General features: G+C 38.3%; 1 protein-coding gene across 5 annotated transcripts in view; it reads right to left on the bottom strand.

Annotated features, from left to right (window-relative positions):
- Positions 1-9,544, bottom strand: part of LSM14A (LSM14A mRNA processing body assembly factor) — a 59,240-nt gene extending 49,696 nt beyond the window's left edge. For 3 of the 5 annotated variants that reach the window (XM_090261075.1, XM_090261077.1, XM_090261076.1), the window contains exon 1: positions 9,236-9,544. In XM_090261075.1, the coding sequence (XP_090117201.1) occupies positions 9,236-9,356 (121 nt within the window). In that variant the 5' untranslated portion in view covers positions 9,357-9,544. The remainder of the gene's footprint in view (positions 1-9,235) is intronic. The other 2 variants (XM_090261078.1, XM_090261079.1) reach the window with 1 other exon arrangement.
- Positions 9,545-19,845: the final 10,301 nt, after the last annotated feature.

The raw sequence follows: 19,845 nt of genomic DNA, 5'->3' as shown, positions 1-19,845 counted from the left end.
CCCAGTCAGGGAACATGCCTGGGTTGCAGGCCAGGACCCCAGCTGGGGGCCTTTGAGAGGCAACCAATCAATATTTCTCTCCCTCTCTTTCGCCCTCCCTTTTCATCTCTCTAACAATAAATAATCTTAAAAAAAAAAAAAAAAAGTCCCAGATCTGAAGAAATTTGACTGACCTGAAGACCTAAATGACAGCTAGTGTGGTCCCACCTTAAGTGAATTGCAAGGTGTTGTGAACCAGCATAAGACTTTGGACTTTGTGATTGTTTGTGTATTTGCTTCCCTGATAGATTGCAAACTCCCTGTGGCCTGGGACTGAACAAGTCTCTCTTATTATCTTGTTCATGTAGCAAGTTGTGACTTATCTGTCAGACCTTAGCTTAAATGCTGTGTCCTCAAAAACCTTGTCTGTATTGCTCTCTTTTGTTTCCTAGCACCTAGCATTGTATCTAGCATGTAGTCATAGCAGGCACTCAATAATTCTACTGAGTTAATAGCTTATCAAATAATAGGCAACAGGCAGATACAAGCTTCCCCTCAATTTGTCCCATTTGCTTCATGCTGTCTTTAGTGTAATAGGTAACCTCTGCTCTCAACTGTGTCTACATTTCTCCAGAACCTCTATCTCATCCTCTCCAGAGTATCAGAGTTGAAGAATAGCTATCCAATTGTATAAAACGTAAAAGGGAATTGGAAACATCACCACTGTTGAAACAAATTTTGAGTTAATCTTCCAGTTTTTAGTTCCATCTTCACCCCTAATTACTTCACAGTCTTCTAGTTTTTGTAGCAGCTGGTGATGCCAATTCCTGAGCCTTTTAGGAGACTGGGTGCAAATCAAGTTACTTATTGGCTTTACCCACTGCCTACTTAGATTGCATATTTCTCAGTTCTGCTAAGACTGCCTACTTAGATTGCATATTTCTCAGTTCTGCTAAGAAGTCGTTTATACTCATCCATTTGCTTTTCAGCTTCCAAAATTTTGTTGTTGTTGTCTCCTTTCAAAATTAACTTTGTTTATTATGGGTTTATGCCCTTTAAAAGAAGTCCCTCTCATGTAGTTTTACTAGGATTTATCAACAAGAAGGAAAAGTAAAAGCATGTCCAATCTTCAGTCTAAATTTAATCTTGACTTTAAAACTGCTTTCATTTAGGCATTCTTCCTTCTGGTTGGTTTTATATTTTAATCTTCAAAACTATAAAACCAAGAGACAGAGATATGAAAATATGACATAAAGAAAGAATATAAAAGCAGCCAATAGGAATTAAAAAACAAAACAAACACAGGGGGTGGGCAGGACAGAAATTAATCTGAGTCACAAAGACAGAGATAGAGAGAAAAAGAGAGAAAGAGAAAGAAAAAGAGAGAGAGAGAGAGAGAGAAAGAGAGAGAGAGAGAGAGAGAGAGAGAGAGAGGATGAGAATGAGAATGAATGTACTAGGTTAAAAAGACTTACCCAAAGGGTCACCACTTTGATTCCCAGTCAGGGCACATGCCTGGGTTGTGGGCCAGGTCCCCAGTTGAGGGTGTGTGAGAGGCAACAACACACTTATGTTTCCCTCTCTTTCGTCCTCCCTTCTTCTCTAAAAATAAATAAAATCTTAAAAATAAGAATAAAAATAAAATGACTTGTGTCTTCAGATGTACAAGGTCCACAGAGAACCTCAGTGGGAAAAAAAAAAAAAAAAATACAGCAGTGTTTTAACACTTCTGAAATCCGAGAGTAAAAGTTCCAGAGAGAAAAATGACTGAGAATTACATTGGTATCAGTAACACTAGAATGTCAGAAGACAACAAACCAAACTTCAAAGTTCCATAGAAAAAAAGGTTCTGAATTTGGAATAATACGGTCAACCAATCAATCAAGTAATCAAGAAAACCACAGCTTCATTAAGAAAATTTGCCATCCACACATTCTATATTTTTTGCTTATATGATGACAAAGATTCACTAAGGCAACTTGGGGAGGGGAGGGATCAAGTGAGAGGTCCACACTGTAAACAAGAAACAGGAACCCCTGGGTATCTATAAATAGACTAGTGAAAGATGATGGACCACAGTAGAACAGGAGAGGTGGTAAGAAGTCAAATCTGAATATTTTGAAAGAAGAGCTAGCTGATAGGTTCAGAAACACAAGGTATGAGAGGAACAACAGAATTAAGGATGACTCAGAGGTTCTGATTTTAGCAACTAAAAGAATAAGTTGTCATTCAATTAGATGGAGAAGCCTGATGGAGAAACAGGTTTGGGACACATAGAAAGGTACATGCCCAGCAAACATTCCTCCAGGTGATGTTAGTGAAGCAGTTGGATATATAGCAGGTTCTAGAATGACATCTTTTCATTATAACATCGATGCTGTAGGAATTTAACTCTTGTTTCTATCAACTAGCCTACCATAAAACTGGTTTCACTACATGTTGTTTCACTTCTCAAGTGGCAGAACCCAGTAATGGTTTAAGTGAGGACTTACTGTACAAGTCAGTAGATAAGAGAAGAGGTTTCGGTTAGAGATAATAGTCAGTAATGTATAGATAGTATTCGGAGCCATGAATTAGATGGAATCATCAAGAAAAGAGTGAAGATGATAAAATGAGTAAATAATTTTTAAAGACAGAGAGGGAGAACTAAGCCTTGGAGCTCTCCAACATTTATAGGTTTAGGAGTTGAAGAATCAACAAAAGAAACTGAGAGTGCAACCAGTGAGGCCTAAAAGAAAATCAGGATGATGTCAAGTGAAGAAAGTGTTTCAAGGTGAAAAGACAAATTGTGCAGTATATTATTGATCAGTCAAGAAGACTGAGGATAATAAGCAACCACTGGATCTAGCAACAAAAAAGTCTTTGGTAACCTTGATAAGAACAGTTTCTCATTTGTGGGAACAGAAACCTAAATAAAGTATGTTCAAAAAATAAACAGGTGCAGAAAACGCCTTCAAGAAGTTTTGGTATAAAGGAAGGATAAAAAATGAAAGGTCGAAAAGAGGAAATGCAGTTAAGAGTAGTAGCGCCCTTTTGCTGCTGCTATTTGTAAAATGGGTGAAACTAAGCAGAAAAGATCTGGTAGAGAAAGAAAAACTGAATATACAAGAAAGAGAATAGGGAATTGATGGAACAGTGTCCTTGAATCATCAAGAGGAGATTAAAACTACTGCACAAGTGAAGAGTGGCGTTAGAAAGAAGAAAGAACAGTTTATCTATTTTGAGAGAAAAGGCTGAGGTTTGGGGCACAGATGCAGGTAACTGGGTACATACAGGATGAGTTGACTAAAATTCTCTTCTGTTTGCCATTTTTTCTCAATTAAATAGGAAGCAAGGTTCACAGGCTAAACGTGAAGATGGGGGAGAAGGTGTTGGAAGGTCTGAGGAAAACAGAATGAATGGAATAGTCAAGCAGAAAAATAGAATGAACAAACTATGGAAATATGATATGACTACAGTGTTAGTGAACATAAATTATGACATCCAGATTTTAAAATGGTTAACTGAAATATTACTTTAAAGCATCATAGATAAAATAAAAGGTAGATTATACCTATAGAGGACCATCTTCTACCATGGAGTAATAAATTCAAGTTAAACTACCTGCACTTACTGCTATTATGTCATGCACATATCAACATTAGAGTTCTTTATTCTCCATACTTCCTGCCTTCTATTATTTTCTTCAGGCTTTGTGTCGTTTTGTCTACTCTGATTCAGAAAGTCATGGCTTATCTTACTCCACTGGAAAATGCAGTTAGTTTTTGATACCTAACTTCGGACTCCCATAATTTGCCAAGTATTTCTGTGGACTACACAGAAATAAACTGTTTCCAATACTACCTGATTAAATAGGGCAACCAAAAGAAATTATAGCTTTAATTTTCACTAGATCTTTGACATACTAGGTAGTGATTTTATGAATTGCTAATTTTAGGTCCCCAACTAGTGAGAATGCAAGAAACCAACACAGCACTTCACAGGTATTTCATTCATAATACAAAGCTCTCCCACTCTCTCACTGGAATTTATGACTAAGTGATTAATTAACAATCAAGAAGTGTGAGTAAGCAATGCTGATGGGCAACACTTCAAAGATAATTAAAGAAATATTCTATTACCAATTTACCTATTTTTATATTCCTCCAGCAACCCTTTGATTTGAAGGAAAAACTATTTTAAAAGCAGATAGCTTATATAATCATTCTTGTTCACAAAGTTTCTTTTCCTAATACAGCAGCAATCTGGTTTTCATTTGAGAAATGAATTATCCAGTTATACCTAACTAACTAGTTAGATCTAACTATGTAGATATACATTTTATTCATTTTAGTCCATTTTACTTAAACAGTGTTAAAATCTATATTGTTTATAGGAAATGTGTACTTTCCCGAACTTTGAAATTCCCATAATTAGAAACCTTCAATAACTACAAATATCCTTTCATTTACTCAAATATTTACCAAGAGCCTGCTATGTGCCCGCAAGGCACTGTTTCTAGGCACTAAGGATAAAGCAATGAATGAGACAAAAACCCTGACTTCACGGAGCTTCCATTCTGTGGGGAATCTCTTGGTATCCATGATCTAGTATGTGCTTGGGCATCATATTCACACATATAATTGGAAATAGTCCACAAACTATTCACGCGGGTCATAACCTTGCCATTCTCTCAAATACCCTGAACTGATTCTTGAAAATTATAGTTGAGCTTGAGCCATAAGATAAAGCTGTCTCCCCAACAATATCAATTTTGTCTTAAGATTTTATACTCTTGTATCCCAATTCTCCAAAAGTGCTTACTTTTTGGGGGGGGTGGGGAGGGAACATGTTAGGTATTTTAATTTTAAAGAGAAGTACAATTGTGAACATAAAAAAGCATTATTTAGAGATATGCCCAAGAGAATTCTACAAGGTTAATAAACTAAAATAACAAATAATTTCCATTTACCCATTCATTAAATAAAGATTTGTTCATCCCAGGAGCTCACTCTATGTGGGAGAGAAGGTGAAGACAGAAAATAAACACATGCAAATAAGCAAAGAAGATTACGTGTTAGGAATAAAATAAACTCAGAGATGTGATGACAAACGACAATTTAGATTGACATCAAAGTCTTTTGAGGCTGCCTATAAGACTTCCTGACATTCATTTAGTAGAAGATTCTGAGAATCAAAGCCTATCAAATTTACCTCAATTTCACTTTTACCAAATTAAAAGCTAATCTGTGAAATCTCTAGCAGAAAATAAAGGGCATCACACATTTAGCAATATCTTTGGGATTGGGTTTTTGATTAGATATAGCGTGACCATACAATTTATCACCTAAACTAAAATACTTTCCAGAGAGAAAAGGGATGTTCTAATAATTATGCCAGACCATAGGCACAGACAAGGACTTTCCACTGGGGCAAACAAGGCCATATGGTCACCCTAATTATATACCACATCAAATGGGACTAGCCCAAAATTTCAAGAGTATTTTAGAGTTCCAGGTGAATTTAAATTGTAAGTAATATCGAAGTAAAGGATCTAAATTATAATCTGGACCATATAAAGGTAATGAATCCCTTACTAAATTTAAAGATTTAAATACCTCACATCATACACAAAAACAATTTCAGGTGCATTATAGACCTAAATGTAAAAAGACAAAGCAAAGAAGTTTTGAAAAGACCATCAAAATATCTCCATGATCTTGGGGTAGAGAAAAAGTCCTTAACATAAACAAGAAAAGAAATACTAGCCATAAAGATAGAGTGATGAACATCTTTACATCAAAATGAAGAACTTCTCTGTTCACCAAAAGAAACCATTAAATGAGAAAACTTATTTGCAACAGATATATCCAGCAAAAGATTCATTTTAAGAAGACTGAACATGCATTTCAATAGAAAAATGGGCAAAAAGAAGTCAAAGGCACTTCATGAAAGATGAAATCCAAATGACCAAGATATGAGAAGATGTGTATTTCATTAGTAATAAGGGACAGTACAACTACATGCCCACCAGATTGACTAGGATTAAAATATCTGATACTAAGCACTGTTGTTGGTGAGGGATGTGGAACAATTAGAATCTTTCTCATATACTAATAACTGAAACAAAAACTAGTAAATAAGTACTTTAGAAAACTACTTGACATTATGTAATAAAGACACATTCCTCATGATCCTGCAATTCAAGGTATATACCCTCAAGGAATTACATAAATGTACATCAGTGCACTTAAATCCAATGTTCATAAAGGCATTGTTCATAGCAGCCAAAACCTGTAAGAATTTAAATATCAATTGCAGAATACCCAAAAGGACTGCAGAATAGATAAACCTGTGTTATATTTATGATGGCATCCTATGCCACAATAAAACCCAAAATGAAATACAGGGGTGGGCAGAACTAGGTTTATAGGTGTGAGTATGTGAAACACAAGAGTTTATTCCTGTATTATTATTTATTCTTGTGTTATATATTTTTTCATATGAACAACTGTAAACCTCCTTTTGCCCACCCCTTTATATACAGGATAATTCCACTAATGTAAAGTTCAAAAATGGACAAAACTAAACTATTATTTAGGAATGTGAACTTCAGTGACAAAACTGTGAATGTCAGAATAACATTTACTGGCCCAAAAGGGTACTACTAGTCATGATGGGCAGATGGAGGGGGTGAGAGGCTCCTGGGATTCTGGCAATGTCTGTTTTGCCCTGGGAGGTATTTACAAGGATCTTTGTTTTAAAATATTTCATTTTTATCTATGTATCTTTTTTCTTTTAATCCTTACCTGAGGATATGTTTTCACTGATTTTTAGAGAGAAGGGGGAGGGAAGGAGAGAGAGAGAGAAAGACAGACAGCAACAGAGACAGAGACACATCAATCAGTTGCCTCCCATAAGCCCCAAACGGGGCTCAAACCCAATAACCTAGGTATGTGCCCTGACCAGGGATCCAAACCACAACCTTTTGGTGTAGGGAATGACACTCCAATCCACAGAGGCACCCAGTCAAGGCTATATATCTTTTTAATATGTCTGGTTATAATTTGCAATAAAAAAAGGCAAATATTTCCCTCAGAGAGGATAAAAAAATTAACATCTTAAAGAGAATTCTAAGTATGTTACTCAAAGAGATCAACTCAATCTATAGTTTAAAAAAAACTAAACTAACTGGGATCTCTAAATCCAAATACATACTATATTCTAAACTCCATGAATAAACTTTGAGCTTTAGTGCTGGAATGTCATTCTTCATCCAAATAAAGGTGGAATTTCAGTAATCAAGTTACTGAAGAAATCATGTAAATTCTAAAATTTTAATACCAAACACCCCACTTCTAATTTTGAAATTTGAAATAAGTGTCCAGTGTCAACTGCAGTTATAAAGCAGTTTTAGATTAGATACTGCTGAGTAATACGTAAGCCAATTTGATAACTGATTTTTTGCAAACACCAATTCCCAAACACATTAAATAACACATCAATTTTTAAAAAGCTTATATTATATTATGTATGTGGGATTTTATATCAAAGCCATATAAATTAAATGATAAAAAATATTTTTACTGCTGTCCTTATATCACTATAAATATATCATTATATTTATTAAGTCATGATACAAGATTAAAATTTTGTTTGGCACATGAACTAATTGACTCTAGAAGCGGCTTAAAAAACTTTTTAAACAAAAATGTGGGCTAGTAACAAAACATAGATGTTTTAGGTTTTTGCATAGAAGAGTATATTCATAATTTTTAATAGAATGAACACATTAGAAATCTTAAAAATGTATAATTTTTTCTTTTGAGAGAAGTAAAGGTGGCATAGCCAACTAACTGACCAGTCACTAAACTAACAAGATACCTTAAAATTCAGATTAGGTGAAACGGTGGTTTTTAAAAAGCTATTAAACCACTTTACTAAGGAATACTGTTTTCAATCTATATGTGGCTCTCATCAAAAACTTTTAGAGAGCCTTTTTCATAAAGTCATTAAAACTAAAACACTATACAGTTAAATACCCATCTGGGGAAAAAAAAAAATCAGAAAAGGAAACTAAGCAAAGTAAGACTCCTTACACAGGTATAAAATTTGTCCCAGCACAAGTGCTATTAAAAAAGATCTACCAGAGCATTCAAAAAATGTCATTAAATACTTGTTTTATACTGTGAAATGGCTCTCCTACCAGTTAAAGATTTATTTATCTTTAACAGATTTAGAAAATTCCTTCCTAGCCCTGGACCTCTGGGACTTCTGGGACCTCTGTCCCTACCAAGCTACTTATTCCGTAAGTCTACGAATAAGTCTATTAGATGTGCTGGGAAAATAACCTTAGTTTTTGCGCTTCCCTCTCATAAGTATGCCAAACCTGTGAGATTTCTTTTTAAGATCAAGAGCGAAAAAGTTTTACTCCTGGTTCCTGGCGGAAGGAAGGCCCAGCGCGTGTGGAAAGGAAGCAAAACCCACACACACAGTGGCGATGCTGAATACTGGGGTAGGACAGCTCCCTTCTCAACGTCCAGAACGCCCTGTCCCAGCGAGCCTTCCGAAGGGTCAGGCAGCGCCCACCGACGGCCCACTCAGTTCTGCCTTTGGAACAAGGGTCCTGGTTCAAGCTTGACCCCCTCCTCCCCACCGGGTTTCCAGAAACAGGGTCAACTCGAGTGCAGCAAGCATTGCTAAAGAAATGGTTGAACAACAAGCTTTTGAGAAGGATTCCGCCTTAACAGGTAAATACCACAGAGGAGACAAGAGGGATGTGATCTGCTCGAGGTTGTCTGTATCGCAGAGCAAACCCAAAGTTTTAGCACATTATTTACAGTTCACCTGAGGAATACCACAACAAACGGAAACTGAGAACGTTGAGAAAATGGTGCTGTAGAATCACGAAATCAGCACGATACTCAAGCGAGGCGGAAAAATTCTTTGACTACTCAGGCTTTGTTTCGTGGTGAGAAGACAGACCACCGAATTTCAGAGTTGGAAGACACATCTCTCCGCGTTCTCCTGCCCGTTCTGGGACTTCAGGGTCGCCCCGCCCGCCCCGCTCTCGGTCGCGTAGTTCCCGGATGGAAGGCACGGATCTCGGCACGGAAGCCAGGGAGCCCTGGGGGAGGCCGCGGCCCGGCCCGCGACACTAGGACCCGGAGGGAGGGAAGGGAGCGGCCCCCCAGCGGACGACAGAGGCGACAGGGAGGGAGCAAAGAGGACGCAGACCGGGAGCAGAGCGCGAGGCCCGACACGCCACCCCAAGTACCTTTTGCGAGGGCTACGGTGGAGTTCTCGGTGTCGATGGTGTAGAGGATGCCCTCGTAGCGGATCTCCGCCTTGGAGATGAGGCTGATCTTGCTGCCGATGTAAGGGGTTCCCCCACTCATGGCGCCGCCGCCGCTCCGGGCTGCTCCCAGAGACAGAACCCACGCCGCGGTTCCGGCTCCCCACGCCCGCTCGCTCCGTCGGTGCCTACAGCAGCCGCTTCAGACTCAACATGGCGGCAGCGCCGGCTCCGCTACCCTCCCCCAGCCTTCCGCCCTCAAGCCGCGGCGCGGCGGCGGCGGCGGCGGCAGCAGCGGTGACGGCGCGGGGTATGCTGGGCCAGCGAGGCCGCACTCTCGCGAGACTCAGCAAGCTGCTGGGGGCGCCGCAGTTCTCCGCCAGGTCCGTTGTGTCTGCAGCGTCGCTTGGCCTGGCCTAGGGCGACCCTACTTGCGCCGGCTGAGAAGAGTTTGAAGACATGCGAAGTGCTTCGTGCCGCCCTGACACTGTGGGTTCGCGCGGCCCTGTTAACCTCAGCTGTGGCCTTAGTACGCGTTGTGTTTTGTCCCGAGTCCTCTGTCTTTGCAAACCCCGATCTCTCTGCCTGAAAGTTGCCCACCCGCCCCAAACTCCTGACGATTTCCTTTAAGACCTGGTCCTTTACCCGTTGAGGCAACTGTGTCCCCCCACTTCAGTGTTCATTGAGCTGGGACTTCCCAACCCTTTTAGATGGTCCCATTCAGGCTCACAGCTTTCTAAGTCATTATACACATACCAATCCTGAGTATTTAGCTTTGATCAACTCTGTGAAATCTGGATTCATATAAACAATATACTCAGTCTCTCTAGTTGGATGTCTAATTGGCAACGTTGTGTTTCCAAAGCCCTAGTCCTGGTTTCTTCTCTAAACCTAACATTCCCCACGGCTCCCCATTGAATTGTGAAAATGAATAAAGGAAAACTTTATTGAAAGTAGGAGTGCAGAAGCCCTGAAGGGGAAATTTCTGGGAGGTACCACCCATCACAGCTTACTTTACAAATATGGGCATGAAAATGCTTATTTTACTACCCTAGCAGGAGGAAGTTTTTTCTCCTTGTCCAAGTAACAGCCCAGCAAATGAGAAACAACCACACTCAGCCAATGAGAAGCCCCCACCATCCTGAACTTTTACTCTCGTCCAATGGACTTTTGTTTATAACTGCCCACCTGAATCTTAACTACTTCTCTGTAACACGCCACAGTTATTCTGGTCAGGATTATTGCAATGGCCGAAAAGGTTCTTCAACTTCTGCACTTGCCCCCAATAGTTTATTTTCAACACAACAACCAGAAGGGTATTGTTAAAATCTAAGTCAGATCATTTCCTTCCTCTACTCAATACTCTCCCCCATAATCCCACGCCACACAGAGTGAAAACCACACTCCTTACTTTGTCTTTATAAAGACATAAATGATTTAGCCCCTGGTTACTCTGCTTCCCCCGTTCTGTTTCAGCCACCTCTTCTTTACTCAGCGCTTTCACAATTCATTCAGATCTCTGCTCAAATGTCTCCTCCAGAGATGACTTTCTCTACTGTCCTACTTAAAATAAGAACACCTGCATCACTCTACTTCCTCTTACTCTGCTTGCATTTTGTTCAGAGAATTTATTTCTGTGTATCTGTTTTCTTCACTGGAATGTAGATGCTTTGAAGCAGGGACTTTGTTTTGGTCACTGCTGGATGGTCAGGACCAAGTACAGTACCTGGCATAGAGAAGCTGCTCAGTAAATGGCTGTATGAATGAACAGTTAGAGGAAGGGAGAGCATAGACAGGATGTCTGGTAAGCTGAGTGAACAAATGGTGAAAAGCCTGGCAACACCAAGGAGGGGAAGCAGGAGAAAAAGGAAAGCACTAGAAGCTGTGTTGGAGCTGATACACAGTGGCTTCAAAGGAATGCTGTGAAATACCTGGTTAGGTGCAAGATTGTGGCCAGAGAGTTGCACTCTTATTTCTGTTCTTTCCTCCACCTTCCAGGCCTGAAACCTAGCTTACTTTCTCATGCTTGCTGAGTGAGCTAATTTTTTTCCATTTATTGATATAACTTGAAAGTTTCTAAATTTATATCTTTATTCCAGATCTCCTGACTTCCAGAGTCACATTAATTACATATTTACCATATGAAATTGCTTGGGTGTCCTATTGGCACTTCGAAGGCAACATATTTAAAATTATCTATGTCTACTCCCCTCCTTCCCCAAAACAAACCTGTTCTCTATCCATGCTCCCCATCCCCATAACTAGCCTCAGGACTCACCCAGGTGTCTAATCCTGAAATCAGGAGTCCTTATCTGCTTATACCCAATGAATCACCAATCTTGTTGATTCTACTTTACATTTTGTAATTCGTGGCTTCCTGCACCCTAGGGCACCAGAAACTATGCACACATGCAGCTAATCAGTGTGGAAGCCCATAGTGTATTATCTATGTGACTTTTCATTTTATGTGCCAGAAAAAAAGTTGAGAAATGTGACACATTTCACTACCATGGCTTCCTAAAAGCCAAATCCCATGTTGCTTCTTAGATTAAGAGCCATTAATGACTTCTGGTAGCCTACAGGAAAAAAAACAACTCCCTCCCATTGACTGTTTTCAGAAATAGATGCTCTAGAATTTCTACTTTGGAGGGGGTTATGGAGAGGCAATCTGTTTGGAAGAGGAGATGGGGAGGATTGGAAGCTTGTCCAAAGCTAATTTTCTAGCTAGTATACTATTTTTTCTTACATTTTTCTTTGCTTAATGAGGCAGGAGAGTGGCTGATGAAGAATAGGAGGAAACAAGCCTCCTGCCCCTCATCATCCTTTGGCACAGTCACAGTTATTCATTGTAACTCCCAACATACTATCTGCATGCCTTAGGCTGTGGTCACACTGAATTAATTGCTTCCCAGAACATACATCTCACTCTTCCTCCTTTACTCATTCCTTCATCTCCAACTTGATATGAAAGAGTCTATCCTTATCTCCACTTGACAGGCAAGATTCACAGTCACTCTCATACTAGAGATAAAAATTAGCTCAGAATAGATCAAAGACCTAAGTGTATGAGTTAAAATTATAAAACTCTTAGAAGAAAGCATTGGAGTAAATCTTTGTGACCTGGATTAGGTAATGGATTATTAGATATAGCACCAAAAGCTTAAGCAATCAAAGAAAAAAATAGTAAATTGGACTTACATAAAATTTTGTGCTTCAAAGGACTCTAGAGATAGAGTGAAAACATAACCCATAAAATGGGAGAAAATATTTGCCAATCAGAGCAAGCATAATTTGCAAATATAATAAGGGTCTTGTGTCTGGAATATGCAAAGAATTCTTAACAGTCAACAATAAAAACACAAATTAAGTTGCCCAATTTATAAGTGGGTAAAAGGCCCTGTCTGGTGTGGCTCAGTTGGTTGGACACAGTCCTGTGAAGTGAAAGATCGCCGGTTCGACTCCTAGTCAAAGTACATTTTTGGGTTGCATGGTCAGTCGCTGGTTGGGGCGCTGATGTTTCTCACATCGAGTTTCTCTCCCTCCCATTCTCCCTCCTTCCTCCTCTTTCTAAAAATAAATGCAATCTTTAAAAAAGAAATGGGTAAAAGATTTGTATAGACATTTCACCAAAGAAGATATGTAAATGGCTAAATAAACAAAGAAAAACATGCTTAACAGCATTTATCATTAGGGAAATGCAAATCAAAAACACAATAAAACACTACTTCATACTTACTAGGATGGCTGTAATCAAAAAGACAATCATAAGTGTTAGGATGTGAAGGAGTTGAAACCCTCACATATTGCTTGTGCCACTTCGAAAAAAAGTTTGACAGTTTCTCAAAAAGTTAAACATAGAGTTATCATATGATGCAACTGTTCTATTTCTAGGTATATTCTCAGGAGAATTAAAAAGATGCCCCCAAAAAACCTTTTACATAGATGTTTACAGCAATATTATTTATTTATCATTTATTAGTAGCCAAAGTGAAAATAACCAAAATATCCATCAGCTGATGGATAAACAAAATATGGTATGTTCATAAATGGGATATTATTTAGCCATAAAAAGAGATGGAGTACTGCTACATGTTATACTAAGTGAAAGAAATCAGACACAAAGGCCACATATTGCATAGTTCCATTGATATGAAATGTGCAGAATAGGAAAATTCATAGAGACATAAAATAGATTAGTGATTGCAAAGGGCTGAGAGGTAGGGTTGGGAAGTAGGAATGGTGGGTGAATGCTAGTGGGTACCAGGTTTCTTTTTTCCTTTCTTAAAAAAAAAAGTCTGATGGAATTTTATAAAGAATTTATTTATTTTTAGAGAGAGGGGAAAGGAATAAGAAAGAGAGGGAGAGAAACATCAATGTGTGGTTTCTCTTGCACACCCCCAACTGGGGACCTGGCCCACAACTCTGGCATGTGCTCTGACTGGGAATCGAACTGGCGACCCTTTGGTTTGCAGGCCGGTGCTCAGTCAACTGAGCCACACCAACCAGGGTAAGGTTTCTTTTTAGGGTGATGAAATGTCTTAAATTAGTGGTGATGATTGCACTACATTATGAATTATACACTTTAAAAAGATGCATTTTATGATCTGTGAATGTATGTCAATAAAAAATATGCAGACTTCCGGTCAAGTTGGAGGCGTAGGTAGACATGCTTTGCCTCTTGCACAACAATAAGAAGGGTCACAGCTAACCTCAAAACAAAAACCACCCAGAACTGCCAGAAAATTGGACTGTATGGAAGTCTGACAACCAAGAATTTAAAGAAGCCATATTCATCCACATTGGTAGGATGGGCAGAGCTGGGGAGCCAGGGTGGAAGGAATGCAGTGTGGTGGCAGTGAGGAGGCAGTGGCAGGTGGAATGGGCAGTTCCACATTCGCACATGGTGGATAAAAATTGGGAGGGATACCATGAGAGTGAGAGATCCCAGCCCCAGGCCAGACCATGCAGCCCAAGGTTCCAATGCAGAGAAAATAAAGCCTCGTAACTTCTGACTGTAAAAACCAGTGGGAGTTCGGGTGACAGAAGAAACTGCTGTCTCTGGAGAGAGTCCGCTTAAAGGGCCCACATCATCCTAAAACTTATGTAAACCCACCCATTCTGGGAACCACCACTGAGCCAGCACCTAGAGAGGTGCCAGCAGCATATAGGAAGAAGGTTAGGTGACTGGAAATGGGGCAAATGCTGAGTAAGCCTCCAGCAGCCAGGGAGCAGCATCATCTCCTCTCTGATCCCTCCCGCACCGACAGGTGAAGTGGGTTGCCCCGCCCTGACAAATACCTAAGGTTTTGCCTCATCTATTTAACAGGTGTGCTAAGACAGGACATTAAAGCAGCGCTACCTAACACACAGAAACAAACACAGGGGGGCTGCCAAATTGAGGAGACAAAGAAATATGGTCCAGATGAAAGAACAGAATAAAACCCCAGAAAAAGAACTAAATAAAACTGAGATAGTCAAACTATCATATACAGAGTTCAGAACACTGGTGATAAGGATGCTCAGAGAACTCACTGAGTATGGCAAAAGCATAATGGAAGAAATGAAGGCTACACTAAGTGAAGTAAAGAAAAATCCACAGGAAACCAACAATGAAGGGAAGGAAGCTGGAGTTCCAGTCAACAATTTGGAACATAAGGAAGAAATAAACATTTAACCAGAATTGAATGAGTAAACAAGAATAAAAACAAACAAAGACAAAAAACAAACAAACAAACAAACAAAATGAAGAGAGAATGAGGACTCTGGGACATCTCCAAAAGTACCAACATCTGAATCATAGGGATGCCAGGAGAAGAGTAAGAGTAAGAAATTGAAAACATGTGAAAAAAGTAATGAAAGAAAAGTTCCCCAATTTGGTGAAGGAAATAGACATACAAGTCCAGGAAGCACAGAGAGTCCCGAACAAGCTAGACCCAAGGAGGACCACACCAAGACACATAAAATGCCAAAGGTTAAAGATGAGGAGACAATCTTAAAAGCAGCAAGAAAAAATCAGAGAATTACCTACAAAGGGGTGCCTATAAGAGTAACAGCTGATTTCTCAAAAGAAATTTTGCATGGAAGAAGGGACTGGCAAGAAGTATTCCAAGTGATCAAAAGCAAGGACCTATAACCAAAATTACTCTATCCAGCAAAGCTATCATTTAGAATGGAAGGGCAGATAAAGTGCTTCCTAGACAAGGTAAATCTAAAGGAGTTCATCATCACCAAGCCCTTATTATATAAAATGTTAAGGGGACTATTTAAGAAAAAGAAGATCAAAACTATGAACATTAAAATAACAACAAACTCACAACTATCAACAACTGAATCTAAAAAACAAAACAAAAAAAAACTAAGCAAACAACTAGAACAGAAACAGAATCATAGATATGGAAATCATATGGAGGGTTATCAGTGGGGAGGGGGAAGGGGAGAGTGAGAGAAAAGGTACAAGGATTAAGCATAATTGGTAGGTACAAAATAGACAGGGGGATTTTAAGAATTGTAAAGGAAAGGGAAAAACCTAAGAATTTGTATGCTTGGCCCATGGACATGAACTAAGGGGGTGATTGCTGAGTGAAGGGGGGTACTGGGCAGAGTGGAGCAAAGGGAAAAAATGGGACAACTATAATAGCATAATCAATAAAATATACTTAAAAACATTCAATGTCTCCTCATATTATGACCAAGGTTATATAGTGACATGGGCCCATGATTATAATATTTAAATTAAAACGCTAAATACAAAATTGTATGGGTATAACAGATTTTTAAAAGAAAAAATCAGGCAGCATAAATGAATTAGAAAAATAATAACTTTCAAATGCTATTTTATCAAAGTATTAGGTATAAAGTTATATGGAAGTTCTTTTCTCTCTGTATTCATTTGGGAATGTGCTCTGGTTATTTATTGCTGTGTAACAAACCACCCCAAAATTTCATAATTTAAGACAAAAACCATTTTATTATACAGTAAACCCTTACTTAATGTTGTTAAGAGGGTTTTGGAAACTATGACTAAGAGAAAGGACATAATAAAAACAATTTTACCAAAGGCTAATTGATATAAACAAGAGTAACTTCCTATGGCATATTTCTGGTCACAAAACTTCTAAATAAAGACCTAAAACACTTCTGATATTAAACGTCAAAATAAATGTGAGTTAACCATACACTTAAGAACAATTAATTAAAAATAAGTTAGATCATTCTTTTCCACCTGCTTATTCCAGTTCATGCATGTCCTAAATGATGCAAAAAAGAAAAGGAAATGATGAAATGTTAAAGGGACTTATTTAAGAAAAAGAAGATAAAAACTATGAACATTAAAAGGAAAACAAACTTGCAACTATCATCAACTGAATCTAAAAAATAAAAACAAAATCCAGCTAAGCAAACCAGAATAGGAACAGAATCATAGGAATGGGGATCATTTGGAGGCTTATCAGCTGGGAGAGGGAAAAGGGAGAAATGGGAAAATGGTGTAGGGATTAAGAAGTATAATTCGTTGGTACCAAAAAAAACAGGGGGAAGTTAAGAATAATATAAGAAAGAGTGAAGCCAAAGAACTTACATGCACGACCCACGGACATGAGCTAAGCGGGGTGGGATTGCTGGAGCAGATGGGGGTACAGAGCAGAGGGGAGCAAAGGGAAAAGAAATTGGAACAACTGTAACAACATAATCAATAAAACATACTAAATAAATAAATGAAATCTTAAAAGAAAGGAAATGACATCTACTGAAGATCTACTTTGTATAAAATATTGGGTCAATCATTTTCTTTCTCTTTCTTTCTTTCTTTCTTTCTTTCTTTCTTTCTTTCTTTCTTTCTTTCTTTCTTTCTTTCTTTCTTTCTTTCTTTCTTTCTTTCTTTCTTTCTTTCTTTCTTTCTTTCTTTCGAGAGCGTCATGTCAGAGTGACCATAGTCAGTATCCTTGCCTCCACATGTAGGTATTTTCCCAAGTCAACCTTATCTAAGAGAATTTCTTAATGCGCGTTACGCTATCTCACAATTCCTGTTGGCCGCATTCCATTTTCCAGTTTCATACATACAAGCCTCTGTTGTTCAGGCAGCGTCGATAATTTTGACTCCCATGATTCCTGTATTCTCGGATGCTTTGATTCCTGTTCTCACCTACCGCCACAAGAATAAATTGGTATGAATTCCCTTTCCAATGCTCCGCTGTCATTTTCCAGTCTCGCGGAATCCAAAGTGCCTGGAGCTGGAGCTTCTGCCCTACAAAGAGAAACATTGATTAGTTGTTCCACTTATTTATGCATTCATTGGTTGACTCTTGTATGAGCCCTGACTGGGGATCAAGCCTGCAATCTTGGTGTATCAGGATGGTGGGTCAATCATTTTATACACATTGGGAAAGCCATGTCTTACACAGGGTTGAGTTGTAAACTCAGCACGTGTATCAGTTGGTTCTTCTCAGATATGAATGTTGAAACAGAGAGCAGTGAAAGGGAAAAGGGAAAAGGACTGAGCAGGAGTCTCAAAATGTATTGCAGGTCTGACAACGTATCCACCAACCTCACAGGGAGTCCTGGAGCCAAGATTTCTTAGATTTACTATAGAAAAAACATCCATTAGGCAGAAATTGTCAGGACCTAGTTCCCCTGCTGTGCTCCCTCATTGGCTGAGGCTGCCCATGAAGAGCAAGGACCGGATTGAAAGCTGTCGGCTAACTGCACTCCTATTAGCAGCTTGGCATTTTTTTCTTGAAGCAAGTAAAAATTAGGTAGAGCCAGCCGTAATGTCAATACACGGTATCTTCCTGAAAACACATCTCACTTTTACAAGTGTTAATGTACTTGATCCCCAGATTCATGAGTTTCTCGTTCATAAAGCTTTACATTCTTAGAATAGAATTTTTAAAATTTCCAGTTTCTTCTTATATCAGTTTCATTAAGTTATTTGTTTTTTAAAGGAATTTGTTAATTTGATCTAAGTTGTGAAATGTGTTGGCATAAATTTGCTCATAATATCCTGTGTATGTCTTTTTAATGTCTAAAAGCCTTTGTAGTGATTTTTCCCCTATAATTTAGGTCTTCTTTCTTTTTTCCCTTGATTAGTCTTGCTAGATGTTTTCCATTTTATTAATCTTTTCAAAGAACCAGATTTAGTTTTCTCCCATTTCATTGACTTTTGCTGTTACCTTTATTATTTCCTTTCTTCTACTTATTTTGGGTTTAATGTGCACTTCCCTTCCCAGCTTCTTAAGATAGAAGCTTAAATTATAGGTGTTAAAACACTCCTCTTTTCTAGTATAAGCATTTAAACCTGTAGCTTTCTTTCTAACCAGTACTTCAGCTGCATCCCACACAATTTAACATGTATTGTTTTCATTATTATTGTTGAACGTATTTTCTAATTTTCTGTTGTGATTTCTTCTTTGACCCATAAAGTTATTTTATTGTGTGGCATAATTTCCAAACTTTGGAGAATTTTCTAGTTGTCTTTTGTTAATAATTTATAATTTATTTCCATTATGGTGAAAGAGTATGCTCTGCATGCAATCCTTTAAATTTATTGAGATTCATTTTGCAGTCTGATATCCTGATGACTGTTGGATGTACACTTGAAAAGAATATGTATTCTGCAGTTATTGGGTGTAGCGTTCTGTAAGTGTTAAGTCAAATTGGTTGAAAGTATTCTTCAAATCTTCTAACTGTTTTGTCTGTTCTATCAGTTACAGAGAGAGTATACTAAAAATCTCTATTTCTCTTTTTATGTCTATCCATTTTTGCTTCACTTACGTTGTTAGGTGCATGGAGTTTGGATTGCTACCCTTTCCCAATGAATCAACCCTTTTATCATTATGAAATGTCTTTCTATCTGCTCCTTGCTTTGAAGTCTACTTTGCCTGATACTAACATAAATCTAATTGCTTTCTCATGACTAGTGTTTGCTTGGTATATCTTTTAATTCTTTAACTTTCACCTATGTGTATCTTTTTATTTATGTATGCTTTGTAATAGTTTATAATTAAATGTTGTGTTTTTATTTAATTTGACAAGTTCTAACTTTCATCTGGAGCATTTAGCCCATTTATATTTAATATAATTACTGATATGGCTACATTTGCATTAACTATCTTGCTATTTGTTTTCCACTGTTCTGCTTATTGTTTCTTTATTCCTCCTTTTCTGCTTTCTTTTGCATTAATCAAGTATTTTTTATTATTCTCTTTTTTCCTCTTCTATTGAGTTTTTAGCTCTACCTTTTTCCAATTATATTAACAGTTGCCCTAAGATTATACACACACACACACACAATTTACTGTAGTCTAGACTAAATTAGCTTTTTACTATTTTATAAACAATGTAGGGACCTAAAACATTATCATTCTATTCACATTTTTCCTATGTGTTATTGTTGTTTAGTAAGAGGGCCATATATGCAAAGCAGCCCCAAACACCAAAGAGGATGACAGCCAGAGAATGAGGCAGACAATCCAGCTTGTGCCTTAATTGGTTTAATAGGGAGCTTATGTACAGAAACACTGTCCTGGGTGGCAGCAATACAAATTTATCCCTGCACCTTCTAATACCTCCCACCCCAGGTCATAAATTTATATCTC

The sequence above is a fragment of the Furipterus horrens genome, unplaced genomic scaffold (genome assembly GCF_987537825.1).
Source record: "Furipterus horrens unplaced genomic scaffold, mFurHor1.1.pri manual_scaffold_13, whole genome shotgun sequence".
Classification (NCBI taxonomy): domain Eukaryota; kingdom Metazoa; phylum Chordata; class Mammalia; order Chiroptera; family Furipteridae; genus Furipterus; species Furipterus horrens.
This window is presented reverse-complemented; position numbering and strand designations above follow the sequence as displayed.